Source organism: Pelobates fuscus, chromosome 4 (genome assembly GCF_036172605.1).
Source record: "Pelobates fuscus isolate aPelFus1 chromosome 4, aPelFus1.pri, whole genome shotgun sequence".
NCBI lineage: Eukaryota > Metazoa > Chordata > Amphibia > Anura > Pelobatidae > Pelobates > Pelobates fuscus.
The window spans coordinates 46,117,922-46,135,284 of NC_086320.1; the positions used below are offsets into that span (position 1 = coordinate 46,117,922).

Below are 17,363 nucleotides of genomic sequence, written 5' to 3' on the forward strand. Positions count from 1 at the left end.
TGATTTAATTTATTTATTTCTCCCTTTATGCAATATGTGGTCTTCTGTTAATTTAATCCTACAGTTTACCTGCAAATATCTTATACAGTTTTTATTTCCCACGAGAATTGCAATCTACCTTCCAGTGGTATGCATCTATCTTTTTACACCTTACATAATATGCAGCTATTTAACTATACATTGTTCAGTTGACAAATATGCCATTTGATTTTTGATGCTTATTACATTTCGATTACCTGGGTAACTATAACTTGTCCTTTATTCTCATGTTAAAAATGCCCTTGTTTCCATGACTGCACAACCAAAAAAAAAGAAAAAATAGGAATATGATAAAAGAGATCCATTTCCTGTTCTAAGATTAAATCATTGGAAAAAAAACAGAAAAGGTAAAACAAAATATGCTTGCTGAAACTATGACTTTAGACTTGACCTCAAAGAAAGGTACTATTTACAGAAGAGATTTAATGTTATCTTTAAGGAAAACATTGTGCTTGAACACTTAAGGTACAATAAACTGCCCTTAGGTAATATGATATAGAGGATCAATTGGAAATGTAAGGAAACAAAAGATGTAATATAGTGTAGAATGAAAACATATAATAGAAACCTTAAAGCATGAACAATGGTTATAAACAAGAAAATAAAATTAAATTATAAAAATATTCTGTATAACTAAGAATATGAGAGTAAGACTAAAACCTTGTAAAAAATTATACATATAAAAATACTGTAATAAACTTTAGGTATTTGGACTATATCACTGTGCAATCAATAGTAATCTGGATCCTTAATTATTATTGCGGTAATAATAAAGTAATGATAAGGAGAGTATTTTTAAAACTCCAAATTATTACTTTTTATAATTGCTTATTTTAAGCCAATACCTAACAGTATATTTTTTATCTTTCTACATTTTCTATTTACTCCTCATGGTACTAACATTACTAATATTGATATTAATGAACATCTATTATGAGTGCTGATTCTTTCATTACTTCCTGTGTGACTGTAATTATAAGGCCGTATCCATGGGCTTATTATCAGAACCATACTTAGAATGCAGTAATCCTTGTAGACTTACATAAGAATTTAAGTAATTATTTAATAATTAACTATAACCATTTGTCAGAAATATTACTACACCTAAATTTTACTATAGATAAGCATCCAAGAACAGGAATAACCACATATTAAATAAATGTCCTTATTATTTTATTATAACCTGTATGGTGGTGGTTAATTTCAACAAAAACAACACATTTTTTGTTTATAATGACATATTTAGTTAACAATAATAGAAGCCTTGTACTTGACAGCATTAATACCTTGTTCATGCCCAAGTGTCCATCCAAGTCAGAGACATAAGAAAAGAAAATAGTGGCAGCACACACAGGTCTTTTAACTTCAAAAAGTGTTTTCTTCATGCTTTATTGCATTTTCTGGTACATGCAGGTGAATCGACCTATCAGTATGAAGACTTTTATCAAGACATCAAGTCTTGATAAACATCTTCAGACTAAAATGTCGATTCACCTTACCTGATAATGCAATAAAGCACAAAGAAAAAAAACATTTAAAGATAAAGTCCTGTGATTGCTGCCGTTATTTTTTACATACATATATATATATATATATATATATATATATAGGGATCAGCATTATCAATTCTGATATATTATTTCAAATGGTACTTCTCCAGTCAAAGGAGAGAGGTAAAGTTAGAAAACCCTTCTGACTGAGCCTTATCAAGTATCCCCATATCTGACCACGGTTGGTGTTGTGATTAAGTGCACTGATCTGAGATTGAACAGAGAGAAATACAAAAAAATAGATCTATTTCATCAAAAGCCAGGGGATGACTCCCTCTAAGACTGTGTTCTTATACTATAAAAGATCTTGTGTGCTGTTTGCAGAAAACCATATGCAAGATATCATCGGTACCATTAATCTGATAAATGCTGCAGCGACATAACCAGTTATATCCCAGGGGTTCTGATACTTTTCTTTGGCATCTTAAAGAATTCATATAGGGGTTTTGTATATGTTGTATAAATAATAAAAATACTATTACATACTTGTCCAAATCTTGACATTAAATTACCAAAGCAGCCCTAAAAGTTGAGTCATAAAGAACATTTATGTTCTCAAGGGATGCAATATTAATATTATTTATTTCATAGGTTGTCAGCAGATTTTGCAGCTCTGTACCATATATAAGGGTTACAGATTTCAAACATTACATAATGATTAACACAGTATGCACAGTTATATATAAAAATTTTAACAGAATGTATATTTGATATTTGTGTATTCAAAGAATGTTTTATACATGCAGAGAAAATCATGCAACTACACATAAAATCAAACAACTTCAGGGTGGGGCTTGACCGCCATACTGATGGGTTGCATGGGGTACGAGCTCCCGACAGATTTTGAAGAATTGGTGACTCTGGGGGCTTATATTTCCTACCACACACCTCTCCTACTTCGGAGCTGATGTCTGGCACACTCCCAGCAACTCAGTGCTGACTTTGACTCACGCCGCTCTGATTAGTGTGCAGCTACTGCCTCTGACCCGTTGTGGCCTGGTGTGTTCCCGCAGTGGGGCAAGTGGCCAATTTCTCCACCTGGGTGCTCCAGGGCACTCCAGTAGACAAGCTAAGCCCTGTACTCCTCCCCCTGTAGGCCGGTGGGGGTTATCCTGGTTTCCACTGGGCAGCATATGCTCCTGTAAAGCCTGAAAGAGTGGAACCTCTGCACCATATGGCATATCCAAGATGGCCACCGCTTTGGAATTTCAACTAAGCCAAGAGGGTCGGAGCTGGAAGGACCTCTTTAATACCTGGGTTGATGCAATTGGCCAGAGGTTCTGGCTCTGTATCCACGACCGATCCACACAACTTACTCCTCCAGTTGTTAAGTTCCATGCTGCAGACTCTGCTACCCGTCTTTTTTCTGGGCTAAGGGCCCACTTGGAGTTACCTCCCAACCACCGTTCATACACCGAAGAGATCTCCTGCGAACCAGCGACCCTGTAAGTTCCAGATCACGCCATCAGAAGGGGAGGATTTATGGACATTTATTTATGGAGGCAGTGGCACTCCTCAAGGCCTGGGGCTGAAGGCATGGTGACATGTGGAAATATAGCCTATTTTCTAGCAATGGAAGGGAAACCTGACAATGCCGGCTCCAAGATGTGATTTAGAAAAATAAGGAAGCTGGTGTGGAGCGGGACTCTAGTTTCTGGCCCATATGTGGTGTAGGGTGACTCCTGACAATGGAATCCTCTGAACATCTCTGCCATATCAGAATTGTAGTAATATATGATGTTTTACTTTGTGTTTCCCTTAAACCCAGTGGTATCAGAGCTTTAGATTATTAGCCCCTGTGGTTATTTCTCATATGCATGGCTGGCATGTTTATGTTTTAGTATGTTTTGAATTCAACTGTAATCTTCAGGTTTAGCTATTCATACCTGATTTATACTTAGCCTAGCCTATATACCACATTTATAATCAATAATAGTTACAGATGATTACCCAACATGTTTCTTTTGCTACACCTGACTTACTGATGATTACTCACTTCCTGTGTTATCTATTATACTCCACATGTCCTGAAAATCTACCTGCCTCTGCATTTTCAGCACAGTTCAGCAATCTAGACATGTTTATCTCGCAATTAAAAAAAAAAAAAAAAAACGTGCATTATGATCGAGGCCATGTAACAGTTTTTTATGTTTTCTTATATAGTTGTGTCTTATATAGTTCTTGCAAATGCTGTTGTGGCTTAACAAGTGATTATGTATAACTATGCACAACAAAAATAAAGAATTTAAAGAAAAATCAAACAAATTCACAAAAAAATATATAATAAGTGTTTTCAGTAAAATGTTTGCATTAAACTTTAAAAACATGACCTCACATTTTCTGGAATGTTTAAAAATGTTTAGGAGTAGTTAAAATTGGTGGTATGCTACATTGTACCAAATAAGCATAGGACCAGCAATCAGATATAATTACAACTTTGGTAACTAAAACTGGCATACCTAAAAATAATCCTGTAATTTACATAAACATGGCATAGCAGAATATTGCTGATCATAAATATAATTTTTTTTTTGTACAGTTATGTTTTTCAGCCTTGTAAAATGTACAGCAATATTGAAATATGTATGCTTTAAAAAGTTCAAATAACAAAACATAGTAGAAACCAATACACAGGGGGTTAGGCTATGACAGTGACGGGATAAGACGCATGTTGGCTGAGCTACTGCTGCTGGCGCTAAATATACTGTGCTCGGAGCGGTCATGCCTTTCGATTTTGCCCAGGCTCAGGCTCAACATATCAGAGAGGCATGGGAAAGAAAGCTATGAAGCTGAAAAACCCTTGCAGGAGAGGGCTCCCACAATATTAGCTACCTCCTACAAACCCGGCCTAGACCTTAAATGGAGATTCAACCAGGTCACCATTATTCCTCCTCTGAGGAAGAACTTCTTGATGCTCCCACTGAAATACCTTATACATAGGGCCTAATGTTATTCCAAGTATTTTATTTTTGTTAACTCCACTGGCCATGGAATCCATTGTTTTTACTTTTTCATACCTCACAATTTCCATGCCCCCACCAGGCTAATATTACTTGTTTTCCTTTTATATATAAAATTTGACATAGCCCCTCAATTGCTCAATTTAACAGAGTCTACTTCTAGTTTGGGATCTCATTATAGAAACTGCACAGACTGAGAACTAACAGAAAATACAGGACATACAAATGTGCGTATCTGTTTTTATTTTTATTATTTGTAATGTTTTCATTTTTTCTTTTTTTTATAATGTTTTCTTAGAAAAATGTATTAAACAGGAATGAGTCAACTCCTTGCTGGAGTGTTGCTTTTAACATTGTTCATGTGGATGTTTGACCACTTAGGAAACAGCAATAATTATGATAGCTCACTTGTGTTATTACAAAGGTAACACATGCTACTAGCTTGAAAGAGATAACTTTCCTAAAGGGGCAGCTCAGTACTATCTGTAGTATAGCTATGAACTTTTCTGTTTTTGGAGTGTGCATACATTTGAGTAAAAACAGTGAGGAGGAAATTGGACTAAAAAAGATTAAATGAGTCCCATTTGTTTTGTTTTTTTTTGTTTTTTTCTTACAATTACTTTTTTATTGGAAGATTTTAATACCGTGGTTACACAGAAAAATATAGGATATGCAGAAGGATAACAGTAAAGCATTCAAAACAAGTATAGTACTCTGACCTAACGGTGACCAGTTTAAGAGTCGGTGAAGAGCGTAGTGCACAAAACACAGTAGGGATGTAATTTCAGTCTTCCCAAGTCATACATCGTTCAAATAAGTTTCGCTAAATGACCTGGGCCTACTTAAGCTTGCTTTGTGGATCGGGCAGGAGAATGCTACTGGTAGCTGGAAAGGTTAGGGATTTATGTTGTGTCTTACATACCTCGCACGAGGAGGTTGTGTGTAAATGTGCATTGCGAGTTATTGTATTGAAGTTCCATCTACGTTGCAAAGGTTTGTTTATGTTCTGAATTTAAGCTCCTATATTTTGTGTTTTTCCCCCTCTAATCGTCTCCATATAACTTTATGGGCAGTGGTCTGCGAGAGCTGTGTGCCACCTTTTTGGCGATGTACCTTCAAGGTCAACGTCTGATATGGGGGAGGGAGGCGTAAGTATTGGGTTATTATATGTGGGGCAAGAGGGTTGGGTCGCCACAGGGCTATCGGTGATAAGGTAAATGAGTCCCATTTGTATATATAAGGTTTATGTGTAGGTATGTGTATAAAGGTCAGTTTGTGTCTGTATATATATGTGTATGAGGCCACTATTTGGATGAATGCATGTAAGCACAAGTTCAATTACTATATTATTATTATTATTATTATTATTATTTATATAGCGACAACTAATTCCACAGCACTTTACAATATGATGAAAGGGGGAAATTTCACAATAAATCAGAAAATTACTCAATAATACTGGAACAATAGGTAGATGAGGACCCTGCTTAAATGTCTATACATGATGTTCTTTGTGTGAATCTATGTATAAATTATGGTGCATACTTTATATTAGTGTATGATGTGAACTTTTGTATGCATATCTATGATATTGTATATGATTTTGTGTACACATGCATGTGTAAGTGTTAATGTTTTTGTGTTTATTGAGGTGTGAATGTGTATATATGACTAGTCTTATTACAAGTGTGTAAAAAACACAGATATTTAGCATTTGGAAGAAAGTTAAATTGTTAGATGGTACAATTCCTTTTAAACAACTTCAAATATAATTTATTTTATAAATGGCAAAGTAAAATGTGTTTGATTTCCTTCTTTACTTAGAACAAAAATAATGCAATCAGTTTTTTACAAGGCAGGCAAAAAGTTAGAGCTCATTCTAAATTAAAGATAACATTTAAAATCCACTTTTTAATCCAATGTGCTGTAAAGAGATATTGAAGATAAAAAGATTATGGAAGTGATTAAAATCTTTTCAAAAGCAAATATTTTCTTTAATTCTTACATTAAAATGTTAATTACCATTTACTTATAACCTTATGCTCCCAATTTACTCAGTATCTCTTAGATATAAATAGTTCTTATTTTATAATCACATTATTTAACTATAGTTACTACAGATTGTTTGTGATCACAATGTATTAGCCTATATTGCATTAATCAACGAGTTACATTAATAAACAAGTAGGTGCAAAATTACTGAACTTTAGGGCATGACTACAGCAAGCATTGATATACGCATGTTTTGTTAATTATTGTGCTAAGATATTTATTCCGTAAGTTTCTTTTTAGTCTATAAGCATTTTGCATTTTCTTCCAATAACCTTTCATATTGCAAGTCGCCATATTGTCTCATTTGTTTCATAAGAAGACACTAATGAGCATGACCTAAAGCTTTCAAGATAAATATTCAAGTTAGCGAGCCAATCTGCTGAACTTTAGTTAACACAAAACAGTTTGCAATAAATCCTTTTGTAATATTTCAGTAGATAATTCAATATATTTTCTTTTCGAATAGTTTTTATTGAGTTTTTCAAAAAGAACATGGGAACATTAATTAGGCAAAAGAACACAAAATAAAAAGGGATATAAAGCTTCATTACCTCATATGTATCTTGCCCAATACATCATTTAACATGAGTCTTAAATAGAGAAAATAGCCTTGAAAGGAACACTTCAAGCACCATAATCTGTTATGAAGTCAGAAATGCCCTGGTTACCTGCTGAACACCTGCCACTTCCTTCTCTGGAGCCAGATGCCTGCAAGGAGCTTTTTGCTATCTCCATTTAGCAAAGTTCTGCCATGCTGTGATAACTCTTTGAGAACCTCAGCTGAGCTCTCATACCTGCACTGAGTGCATATCTTTCCAACTGCAGAAGAGAGGGAAAAGAAACCTCAGCAGACTCCTGGTAAGTTGTAAAACCATTTTCAAACAGATTAACTACTTATCCCAGAGGTTGCCAAGGCACCGTGCTTTAGTGGTTATGATGCTTGGAGTGTCCCTTGAAAAAAACATACAGCTTAAAGTAGTGGTTTTGCTGTCTGTAGCCTACCTCTGAAGACTGTTTAATGTAAATGCTGTCTTTTCAGACTGCCACTAGAGGTGCTCCCTTTTTCAGTGCTGCACTGTGTTCAGCACCTACATTCAGCATCTTCACGCTCTGCATTGAGATGCTGGATTCTGAACACACCCCATTCAGATGCAATGATTCAATGCATCTCTATAAGGAGATACTGATTGGCACAGTGCAGTATTTTGCCGCACATGTGCATTAGCCTCACAATTGGTTCCTGTGGGAAAACTTTGGATTAGCTGAGATCATCAAAGGATGAAAGTGGCAGTTGTGATATCCTAGTTGGGGAGAGGATTCTTATTAATACTATTAATGGAAGAGACAATTGCTTACTTTAGGTTAAATTCCCTGTAGCAGGTCAAATATAGCATTTCCAGTCTAATAATGCGATTTCTATTATTGCACAAGAAATATTGGGTCCAAGGCTAACTTTAAAGAAAGGGCTTATCCTCACACTTTGTAACTCAACCTATAGACTTATAGATTTAAACAGAGATGGAATATGCAGACGTTAAGCCCTGATTCGAGCATTTATATTGAAAATATGGTATTTTTTAGATAAACAGGGATTTTCTTGTAAGCATTTTCATGCAATATGTTTGTATGCACATGAGTAAATCAGTGTGGAACAAACTGGAACTATGTTTACAAAATCTTTATAAATCCATTGATGTCATCTTTACAATACTGCATGTAATATGATGATATCTTCACACATCTGGTGGTACTATGGTTTTCTTTTAATGTTCTACAGTATAAAGGACCTACAGAATCAAGTGAGGTAGGAATTATATAAGGCAGCCTACTAGTGTAAGAACTCAATATCTGTGAGCAGATGGGTATCAGTAACATAAAAAATGTAGCAAACATAGTAAAATATGACATTCCAGTAGGAGAAAAACTATATAAAACAAAAATACAGGCATTTAATTTCATTTAACTTAGTTATTCCAACATCGGAACCATATTGAGCCTATATTCATATAAAAGTCTATAAGTAAAAGATAATGCCTTCCTTTATTATTTCTATAAGCTGTAAATAAGCACTGTATGTTTTTTTATATACATAAAAGTGTTGTTTTTGGATGATTTCTTCTCTAAAGTGTAATTCATGGAATTATTCTTTTCTTTATACTTAACATATCTCAGTGGATCTATATTTTGTTGTGTTACAAGTATTAAATGATTAATGATAAAATGTGTGTAGCTACAATGAGTGTAATCTATTCTTTTCACCTCTATTTATCAGAAAATGTGACATACAGAAACTTAAAAATATCAAATAGAACCTTTTAGTGAAAGTAAGCCACTAAGTTCACAAGTTTCTGGAGAGAACAAAATTTTTAAAATCATGAGCCTACCACTTAAATACCCAGTGTAAGAACATCTAAAAAAAATGGAGGCAATGAAGAAAACAAAGTAATTGTATTGTCAAATTAAAATAAACCAATGAATGTTCTGTGCCAAGACACTGAATATGTTTCATGTCTGACTTAAGAGTGATTATTTTTTTTTCGTACTGTTTGTCTGTATGTCTACTTTTAATGTATTCACATAATCTAAATATTATGAATGTTTTGATAGATATCATCAACTATAGTGCATTTCTATATTAGCATGGGATGTTTCTATCTTATGGCATAAGTTTGATATGTGTTGTTTGATGAAGTCTGTTTGTTATAAACAAATGTGATCTTATGTATTTTTCAAAACTTTTCTCTGAATAAATATTATAAATATAAAAAAAAGAGTGATTATGAAGAAATAGAAATAGAGGCTTTTCTGGGAAGGGGCAATTAAGGGCCTGGAACCCTGACTGGGGTCATCAAAGGTCTTATTTTGACACCATTTCATTGTTAACCCCAAGTTTCATTGTTATACTAAGAGAGAAATGCAATTTATTTATAATAGTGACACCATAATATACTATATTTGAAGTAAATTAAACTGCGGTTTGGTACTACTACTGAGTTCAGTGTTTTAGCGCAGTAGTGTGCAGGGTTAGATAACACAGCACAGCTTGGTGTTAAAAAGTGCATGTGGATTTTATAAGTATACGTTGTTATAATATTCTGAATCCATTTGAAAATTTGGTTTCATGATGTGATCGAAATAATATGTTAAGGTTTAAGGTTCAGAGCTTGGTATAAGGCTGGATATAGGAGGGGCTTCGGTCAATATATGTAGGAGGAGCCATAACATGTATCCTCGGGCTGAAGCCTTTGCTCTTTTTATCTTCTAGCAATATCCTTTCTTGCATTGCACATCAAGCATGATCATTTTTTGTGTTAAAACATATGCTAAAAAATAACAAAATGATAAAAGATTAAACGTTAATCATTTTTAAAATTCCTTAATTTTAGATAAATCTTCAGTTACATTATTAGCATTGATTTTTTTTTCACATAGAGAAACTAGGTAGGCCATTTAGGATTATCTCAGAATCAGAACTGTAAAGTTGCCAACACAAATTCTGTGTTTACATTTCTCTCTAAGGACAACTCTAGTGGCTCCCACTCAGGGGTGCTTCCTATTGTGGTCCTGCAATCTTTACAGAAATACTTTGAATAATAAACATAATTACTTTAAAATGCAGTTCATTTTTATTGTTTGCTATGCTTTTGTTACCTTTATTCATTTTTCAGATGCAGGACTAAAATAGGCTTTTACCCAGATTCTACTAGCACTAGTTCTGTAACTCAAAGTTTTTACAAGAGACTGAAATCATAGAGGAGTTGTATCTTTGTCAATGTCAAGAATAAGAGAAGACTCAAACCTGAAAATATCTGCATGCACACTAAAATTATATAACTACACTCGAAAAAAAAGTAGAACTAAGACTCAAACCCTTCCTATTATAAACTGAGCCTATAAGAGCAACTTTCAGTGTCTGTGAGCTTTACCATAGGACTGTGAAAATCATGTATACATGTACAGTTAGCTATAAAGTAGAAAATGAAAGTTATACATATAGGATATTTGTATGTGTCCCCTCTCTGGAGCTGAATTAATAGTAGCAATTTCAAATGGCAGTTGCTACCCATGAGTGTAACTCCCACTGATTACAGCAGTCCCACCATTAGGGTATTACAATCCATACTCTTGTCAGGGGATAAGTTGAGTACTGAGGTTTTCCTGGAATCCTTTAACTCTATTTGGGCCAAGTGGATTGAAAATCTCTCAATGGGATATGTATTTGTTAGTATATGTGCATGCCTGAGTGTGCACCAATATATCCTGAGAGGGTGTAGTGTAGCAAGAGGTCTCCTCATTTCTGATGTCAACCCAGAATGGTGGACAAACCAGGATATCTATGTCCCTTAGGCCCCAAGATTAAAAATACCCCTAACATAACACTAACCTTGACATCAGCCTTAACTCTGAAACTAACAGTAACATTCTAATTCTAGCTCTTAATAATCATGTAATAATAAAAAAAATTTGTGATGTTTATATTAAAAAAAAATAATGAATACTGACAGGGTCTTGGAGCATTGCATGAGTCCCTAAGCCATTAGTATAATGTTTTATCAGATTACCTCTAGAACCCTTCAATGGCATTATGTTCCCATATGACATGCTCTGCCATTATGTACCTCTATGTATTTAATTTAATGCAAACAGCAATAATATTTCCAGACAATTTATCAGTTTGAACTATTATTATTACCAATGCATTATTCCCAAATGTATTGTACTTCAATTTGTTTTTCAAATGCCACTTGGCTAAATTGAAGGTTTAGAAGTAAAAGGCAGATAATGCAACAAATTATGATAATTTTGTTTCAAACACAATAGATTGCTTTTACGTGACACTAACCATCCCTGAACAACAACGATGTTAATTTTATAAAGCAGACACCCTAGGGTATCTTATATGGTGTATATTATGAAAAGGATAGAATGGACAGACAAAGCTGGCCTGGAAGAGTGGAAAAATTGGATAATGAACAGGAATTATTCTGTGGGGTTCTACCTCGTAGAATGATGAGCTTACGCACAGACGTTCTCAACTAGTATAGATAAGCCCCCATAATGGCTTTGAAAATAAATATTAAGAAATAGGAATGTAAACTCCTAAAAATACTATGAGATTGCCTGTGGGATTGCTTAATAAAATACGTTATATCACTAAAAATGTCATATGGGGTTGAATAGTCCCAAATATTAGTGAACAGTCAGCTAATAATTAGCAAAAGCCTAAACATGTAAATAAATGATACAGAGAACATATATACCTGTATGTATGTGTATATATATATATATATATATATATATATATATATATATATATATATATATATATATATATATATATATATATATACAATCCATACTCAACTTATCCCCTGACAAGAGTATGGATTGTAATACCCTAATGGTGGGACTGCTGTAATCAGTGGGAGTTACACTCATGGGTAGCAACTGCCATTTGAAATTGCTACTATTAATTCAGCTCCAGAGAGGGGACACATACAAATATCCTATATGTATAACTTTCATTTTCTACTTTATAGCTAACTGTACATGTATACATATTTTTCACAGTCCTATGGTAAAGCTCACAGACACTGAAAGTTGCTCTTATAGGCTCAGTTTATAATAGGAAGGGTTTGAGTCTTAGTTCTACTTTTTTTAGAGTGTAGTTATATAATTTTAGTGTGCATGCAGATATTTTCAGGTTTGAATCTTCTCTTATTCTTGACATTGACAAAGATACAAGTCATCTCTTATAAAACTTTGAGTTACAGAACTAGGGCTAGTAGAATATATATGTGTATATATATATATATATATATATATATATGTAGAATCTATACTCTATATATATATATATATATATATATATATATATATATATATATATATATATATAAAAGTACATTTAATGCACATGGACTAGATCTAAAATGTCCAGGAAAGGTGCTGCCCCTACAAATAGACACAAATTGAAAAGACAGAAAAAGATGGGACCTGCTAACTAAGCAGTGAATCTGTGGACGGATTGGAAGTGGACTATTTTGGGCAAAATAACACAAAATAACACATTGAAAATTATATCTAGTCCTACTTGAGATCTAGAGTCTTAGAGTGAATATCATCCAGTGACAGTCTGTAAATGAACAGTTCATGAGATAAATTGCAGCAAAGTCTATTAGCAACTATGTTACAGCTATCAAGATACACTACTGTTATTGTAAAGTAACAGAAGCTGTGGTGTATAAAAAGCTGATATATTACAACCAAAATTGGTATGAGATACTCTGGTACTAATACATCTTGTCTCAATTTAGGGTATTATAGCAGTGTGACTGTTCAAAACCCCCACCAAGGGCTTTTATTTTATAAAGCAGACACCCCGGGGTATCTTATATGGTGTATTTTGTGCCTTAGCTTGTCACCATTTTTTCACCAATTTATGTCAATGTTTGTGGTGTGGGGAAAAAAATGCATTTTTACATGTATGTTGCATTTTTGCTGAGTATTTCTTACACTTGATATGTACCACTGTCATAAAAAAAACCATATTATGCTAAGTTACATCTTCTGAGTAAAACAATATGTCATAGACACTATTTTGTGAAGTTACAGTGCTGTAAAAGAGACGTGACAAGTTCAGGTTTTTACGTGTGAATTTTCATGGAGGGTTTTGATGCGTCCGTGTCCCACTTTGGAGCACTTGAGCAGGCTACATATTCAAGCTACACCTTAAAGGCATACCATTTCTTAAAGAAGACATCTCAGGGTATTTCAAAATTTTATACCTTGGGATCATTTTTCCACTAGCTTGTACCAAGTGGCAATAAGCATTTTTTTCTGCCTTTTTGACACACAAAGTGAGTTTGCACAGAATATTTTGCAAACCTTATTTTCTTTTACTTTTTTCAAATGTTATTACATTTTTTTTTAACTTTTTTTAACTTTTTAAAAACCTTTTTAACGTTAACCCCTTGCTAGCCTAACATTAAATTCCCCAATTCCCCACTAACTTCCACCCACCCCAGCTAGCTAAATATAAAATGGGTAAAGGGGTGTGCAATTTTAACCAAACCTCTGGAATAAAAGAGAATCATGACATGTCACACATGTCATGTGTCCTTAAGGGGTTAAAATAACTTTATTTTATTTTTAATACAGGGAGAAGATCAGCAGTGATCCATCTCCCTGCACTTCACACATAACATGGAGCATCATGGAGGCGGATCAGAAGTTCCTGCAGCACATGTGCTCGCTCTGACAGGCAGTCAGAGCGATCGAAGCTGCAGGGACAACGTGATCGGGTGCTCCCAGTCTGCCTTGAATACAGAGGCAGACAAGAGGAGTGTTAACCCCACGATCACCACGATCACGGCGATCCGGGGCTAACTTTAGCGCATGACGGACCCAGTCCGTCATCTGCCATTAAGTGCTTCCCTGGCATGACGAACCGGGTCCATCATTCGTCATTAAGGGATTAAAAACTTCCAACGGCTTTAATGAATCAATAGATAAAACCAAAATAGTCCACAAACAAAATATTGGAAAATATTACCAAAAGTAACTCAGGGCAGTCCGCACTGTGATCTGCTGTGATGGTTCTCCCGATGGATGCAACGTGTGCGAGCTGTGGTCCTCGCCATGTGTGTATCTAATATGGACTATTTCACCTATTAATTTGGAGATTTATTGATTGCAGTTACATCTATTTTTATTGTTATCTATTGTTATTAATTGTAGCTGCTGGAATTTTTTCATGTTATTTACATAAGTGAGATTTGCATTTTTATGGATTTATAGAGGACCGGTGACCTTCTTTCCAGTTTTAGAGCTACCTATTCACATTTGTGATTTTTATTTTGATGTGTAACTATATATGTATTAAGTATATATGCTGAAATTAAATAGAATATATTAATATTACATTCATATTATATTGATAGAGATCTATTTTTATTATTATATAGAACAGCTATACACCATCTCTATTGAAAATAGAGGGGTTAATTCAATTAAATAAGAGTAGGACTATTTCTAATGTAGAAGTTTGCATGCTTTGTCTGCTCAAGCGAACCATGAAGTGCATTAGATAGATTTCTTGACTTTTTGCATAACAAAGTATGGTTACCTTGGAGACCATACACTTTTGAAAAACTGTAGCAGACCTCAGTTAAAAATACAAACAAAATGGAAAATAATAAGCAAATCCGATGTAATCATAAACTGAATGTTTTGGGAATTAAATTTTTTTCCATCAAATAAATTATTATATGGTGTGCTTCTACAGCAAAAAAGACTACCAAGCTTTGATTAGTCACTCAGAATTGATCTTTTTGAAATTATATTAAACAGTGTAATTAGATATTGATTAAACTAACAGATTTTTTTTAAAGAAATGAGTACTTTAACCAATTTTCAGTTTTTAGTACCAAGAGTAATTATGTAATTCAACTGCCCTTAAAAACCATTCACTCCAAAGCTGATAGAATACATTAATTTCTACTTTTGTAATGACTAACTTGATTTTTATACTAATTTAACTGTGTGAAATTAGTTGTGTTTGTATGTAAACATAACATGGTTTGATCTATTCTAAACCGAAGATCGAATGGTCTGAGTTCAGTCTAAAGTATGGTTTTAGAAAATGTCCTGGTGCTTAATACATTTATGATTATTACTATTATTATTAAAAAAATATATGTATATAATTGCATTAAAGACAAGTAATGAATATATTGTTTTGCATCTTTGCCACACTTTCTGTCTGTCTGTCATTGGCAGTGATAGCACTCTACATTTTAAAGTATCTGGATATGAATAGAATTGTGTGTTGATATATTTTTTTTTACCAGTGCCATTGTTATTTCTTTACTAAATTATGGTTTGTTGCTAGACCTGAAAGGATTTAAATGGAAAGAAATTGAAAAAAACAAAAACTTCTTATCAACAAAATTAATAGATTCATTGATTTAATGGAAGAAAGTACAAATGTCTTGCTGTAAAATGCTGGTAAATATATTGGGAGTGAATTCAAAATATATAGCATGTTAGGGAGAATCAACATTTTGATAGTGTGTATTTCCCCATCTCAACATAACATTACTGATTGCAATGGTTGAGGTTCTGTTTAATTTGGTTCAGTAGCTAAAAAAAATTATATCCGTAAACCCTGGTAAAGATATGGTGTATTATTTGTGCCTTGGTGAGCATGGACAAATCAAGACTTGTCAAAGTGAATTAATTAAGGTAAGATAGTAGCTAATCTATCGCATGTAAGGCTATAAATTTGGCATATTTTGGAGAATTTCCTGGTTCAGGGAGAGTGACAACATGGAGGAAAGGATCCCTGAGAGAAACTGGAGTTAAGGAGATGACCTAGGTATGGGGTAAGTATGTCTTGAAAGGTTTTATAACAAAGACCAGATAGGCCATATTGTCCTAGGAACTTGGTTAGGAAGAGAAATAAGAAGCCAAAAGCTGCCTGGAGGACCTAGAGATTGGGTATGGAGCTAACCTTTGGGTATAAACCATTCAAGAACGGTTTAACTACTTAGGGTAAATGTGCACCAGGGGGCCTTGTGTCACCATAACAACTTTATTTAAATAAATTTTCAAGATAAACAGAGAAATCCTTTAAAGTATAAAAGTGGAGGTAGATATTTTTCTGTACTTTTCCAAAAAAGTATAGGAACTTTTCTTCGCCTCCTGGGTAAAGTTGAGTCGTATGTCTGTATGTTTTTGTTAATTAATTTGGTATTTGGTATTCATTTGGTATTATTAAGAAAAATCAGTTATTTTTAAGGTAATTATTAGTGATTTGCCATGATTATGTTTGTACTAACAGAACTAATAAATTGCTCTACAAATGTATAACTTTTTTCTAACACTTTTAATTCCATGTTTCAGTTAAAGTATGATATACCGTAGTTCTTTTATCTTTATTCTATTTAAAAGATGGCTCAGCAAACGTATCTGCTTCTTAAAGTCAGGATTAAATATTCTGTTTCACTATGTATTTTTTGTATTAACATTGTAAAATTATATTATATATTTTTAATATTTCAGCTCACTATTGCAGTACACCAGAATCTCCCCCACATGGCTTCATTGTGAGTCAAACAGGTGGACAGCTGAACAGCATGGTTCGCTGGGCTTGTGATCGAGGATTCAGGCTCATAGGAAAAAGCACTGCTGTCTGCAAGAAAGCTCCATATGGATACTATTCATGGGATGCACCAGTACCAGCATGTCAAGGTACATGTTACTGTTTGTTTTATTTTAATACCATCAGAGGTAATAAAATTTTTTACAAAGTCAGAATGTTGAAAATGTATATTTGCAGTTGATTCAGATAAATTCCGAATGTAAAGCTGTAGATGAAAACCAATAATATGGCATCATATAGCAACAAGCTCAAATGCCAATAATTTATTCAAATCAATGTGAAGGCAGGATATGTCAACGAACACAAGTATTTTTATAAATACCACTGACTACCATGTATGAAAACATAATATTAAAAATAAGGCAAGTAAACAACTACTGCTTGTTAAAATCCAATACTAACCAATCTCATAATATAATGGTACATACATAGCCCCTTTTTCTGAAAGGTTAAATAATGATTTACCTACAACCTATAGCACTGGTGTTAACACATTTTGATATCTACCAATTATGAAAAAAAAAAAAATTCTATAAAACAGCTAATGGGTATGCTTGAACAATTATTAACTACTAAGCACTTAAAGTTTCTAAAATT

At 33.7% G+C, this 17,363-nt stretch overlaps 1 protein-coding gene across 1 annotated transcript in view; it reads left to right on the plus strand.

Moving 5' to 3' along the window:
* The window catches only part of CSMD3 (CUB and Sushi multiple domains 3), a 1,213,223-nt gene that overhangs the window by 1,068,706 nt on the left and 127,154 nt on the right, over window positions 1-17,363 (plus strand). The window contains exon 51 of the mRNA XM_063451130.1: window positions 16,667-16,855. Within this exon, the coding sequence (XP_063307200.1) occupies window positions 16,667-16,855 (189 nt within the window). The remainder of the gene's footprint in view (window positions 1-16,666; window positions 16,856-17,363) is intronic.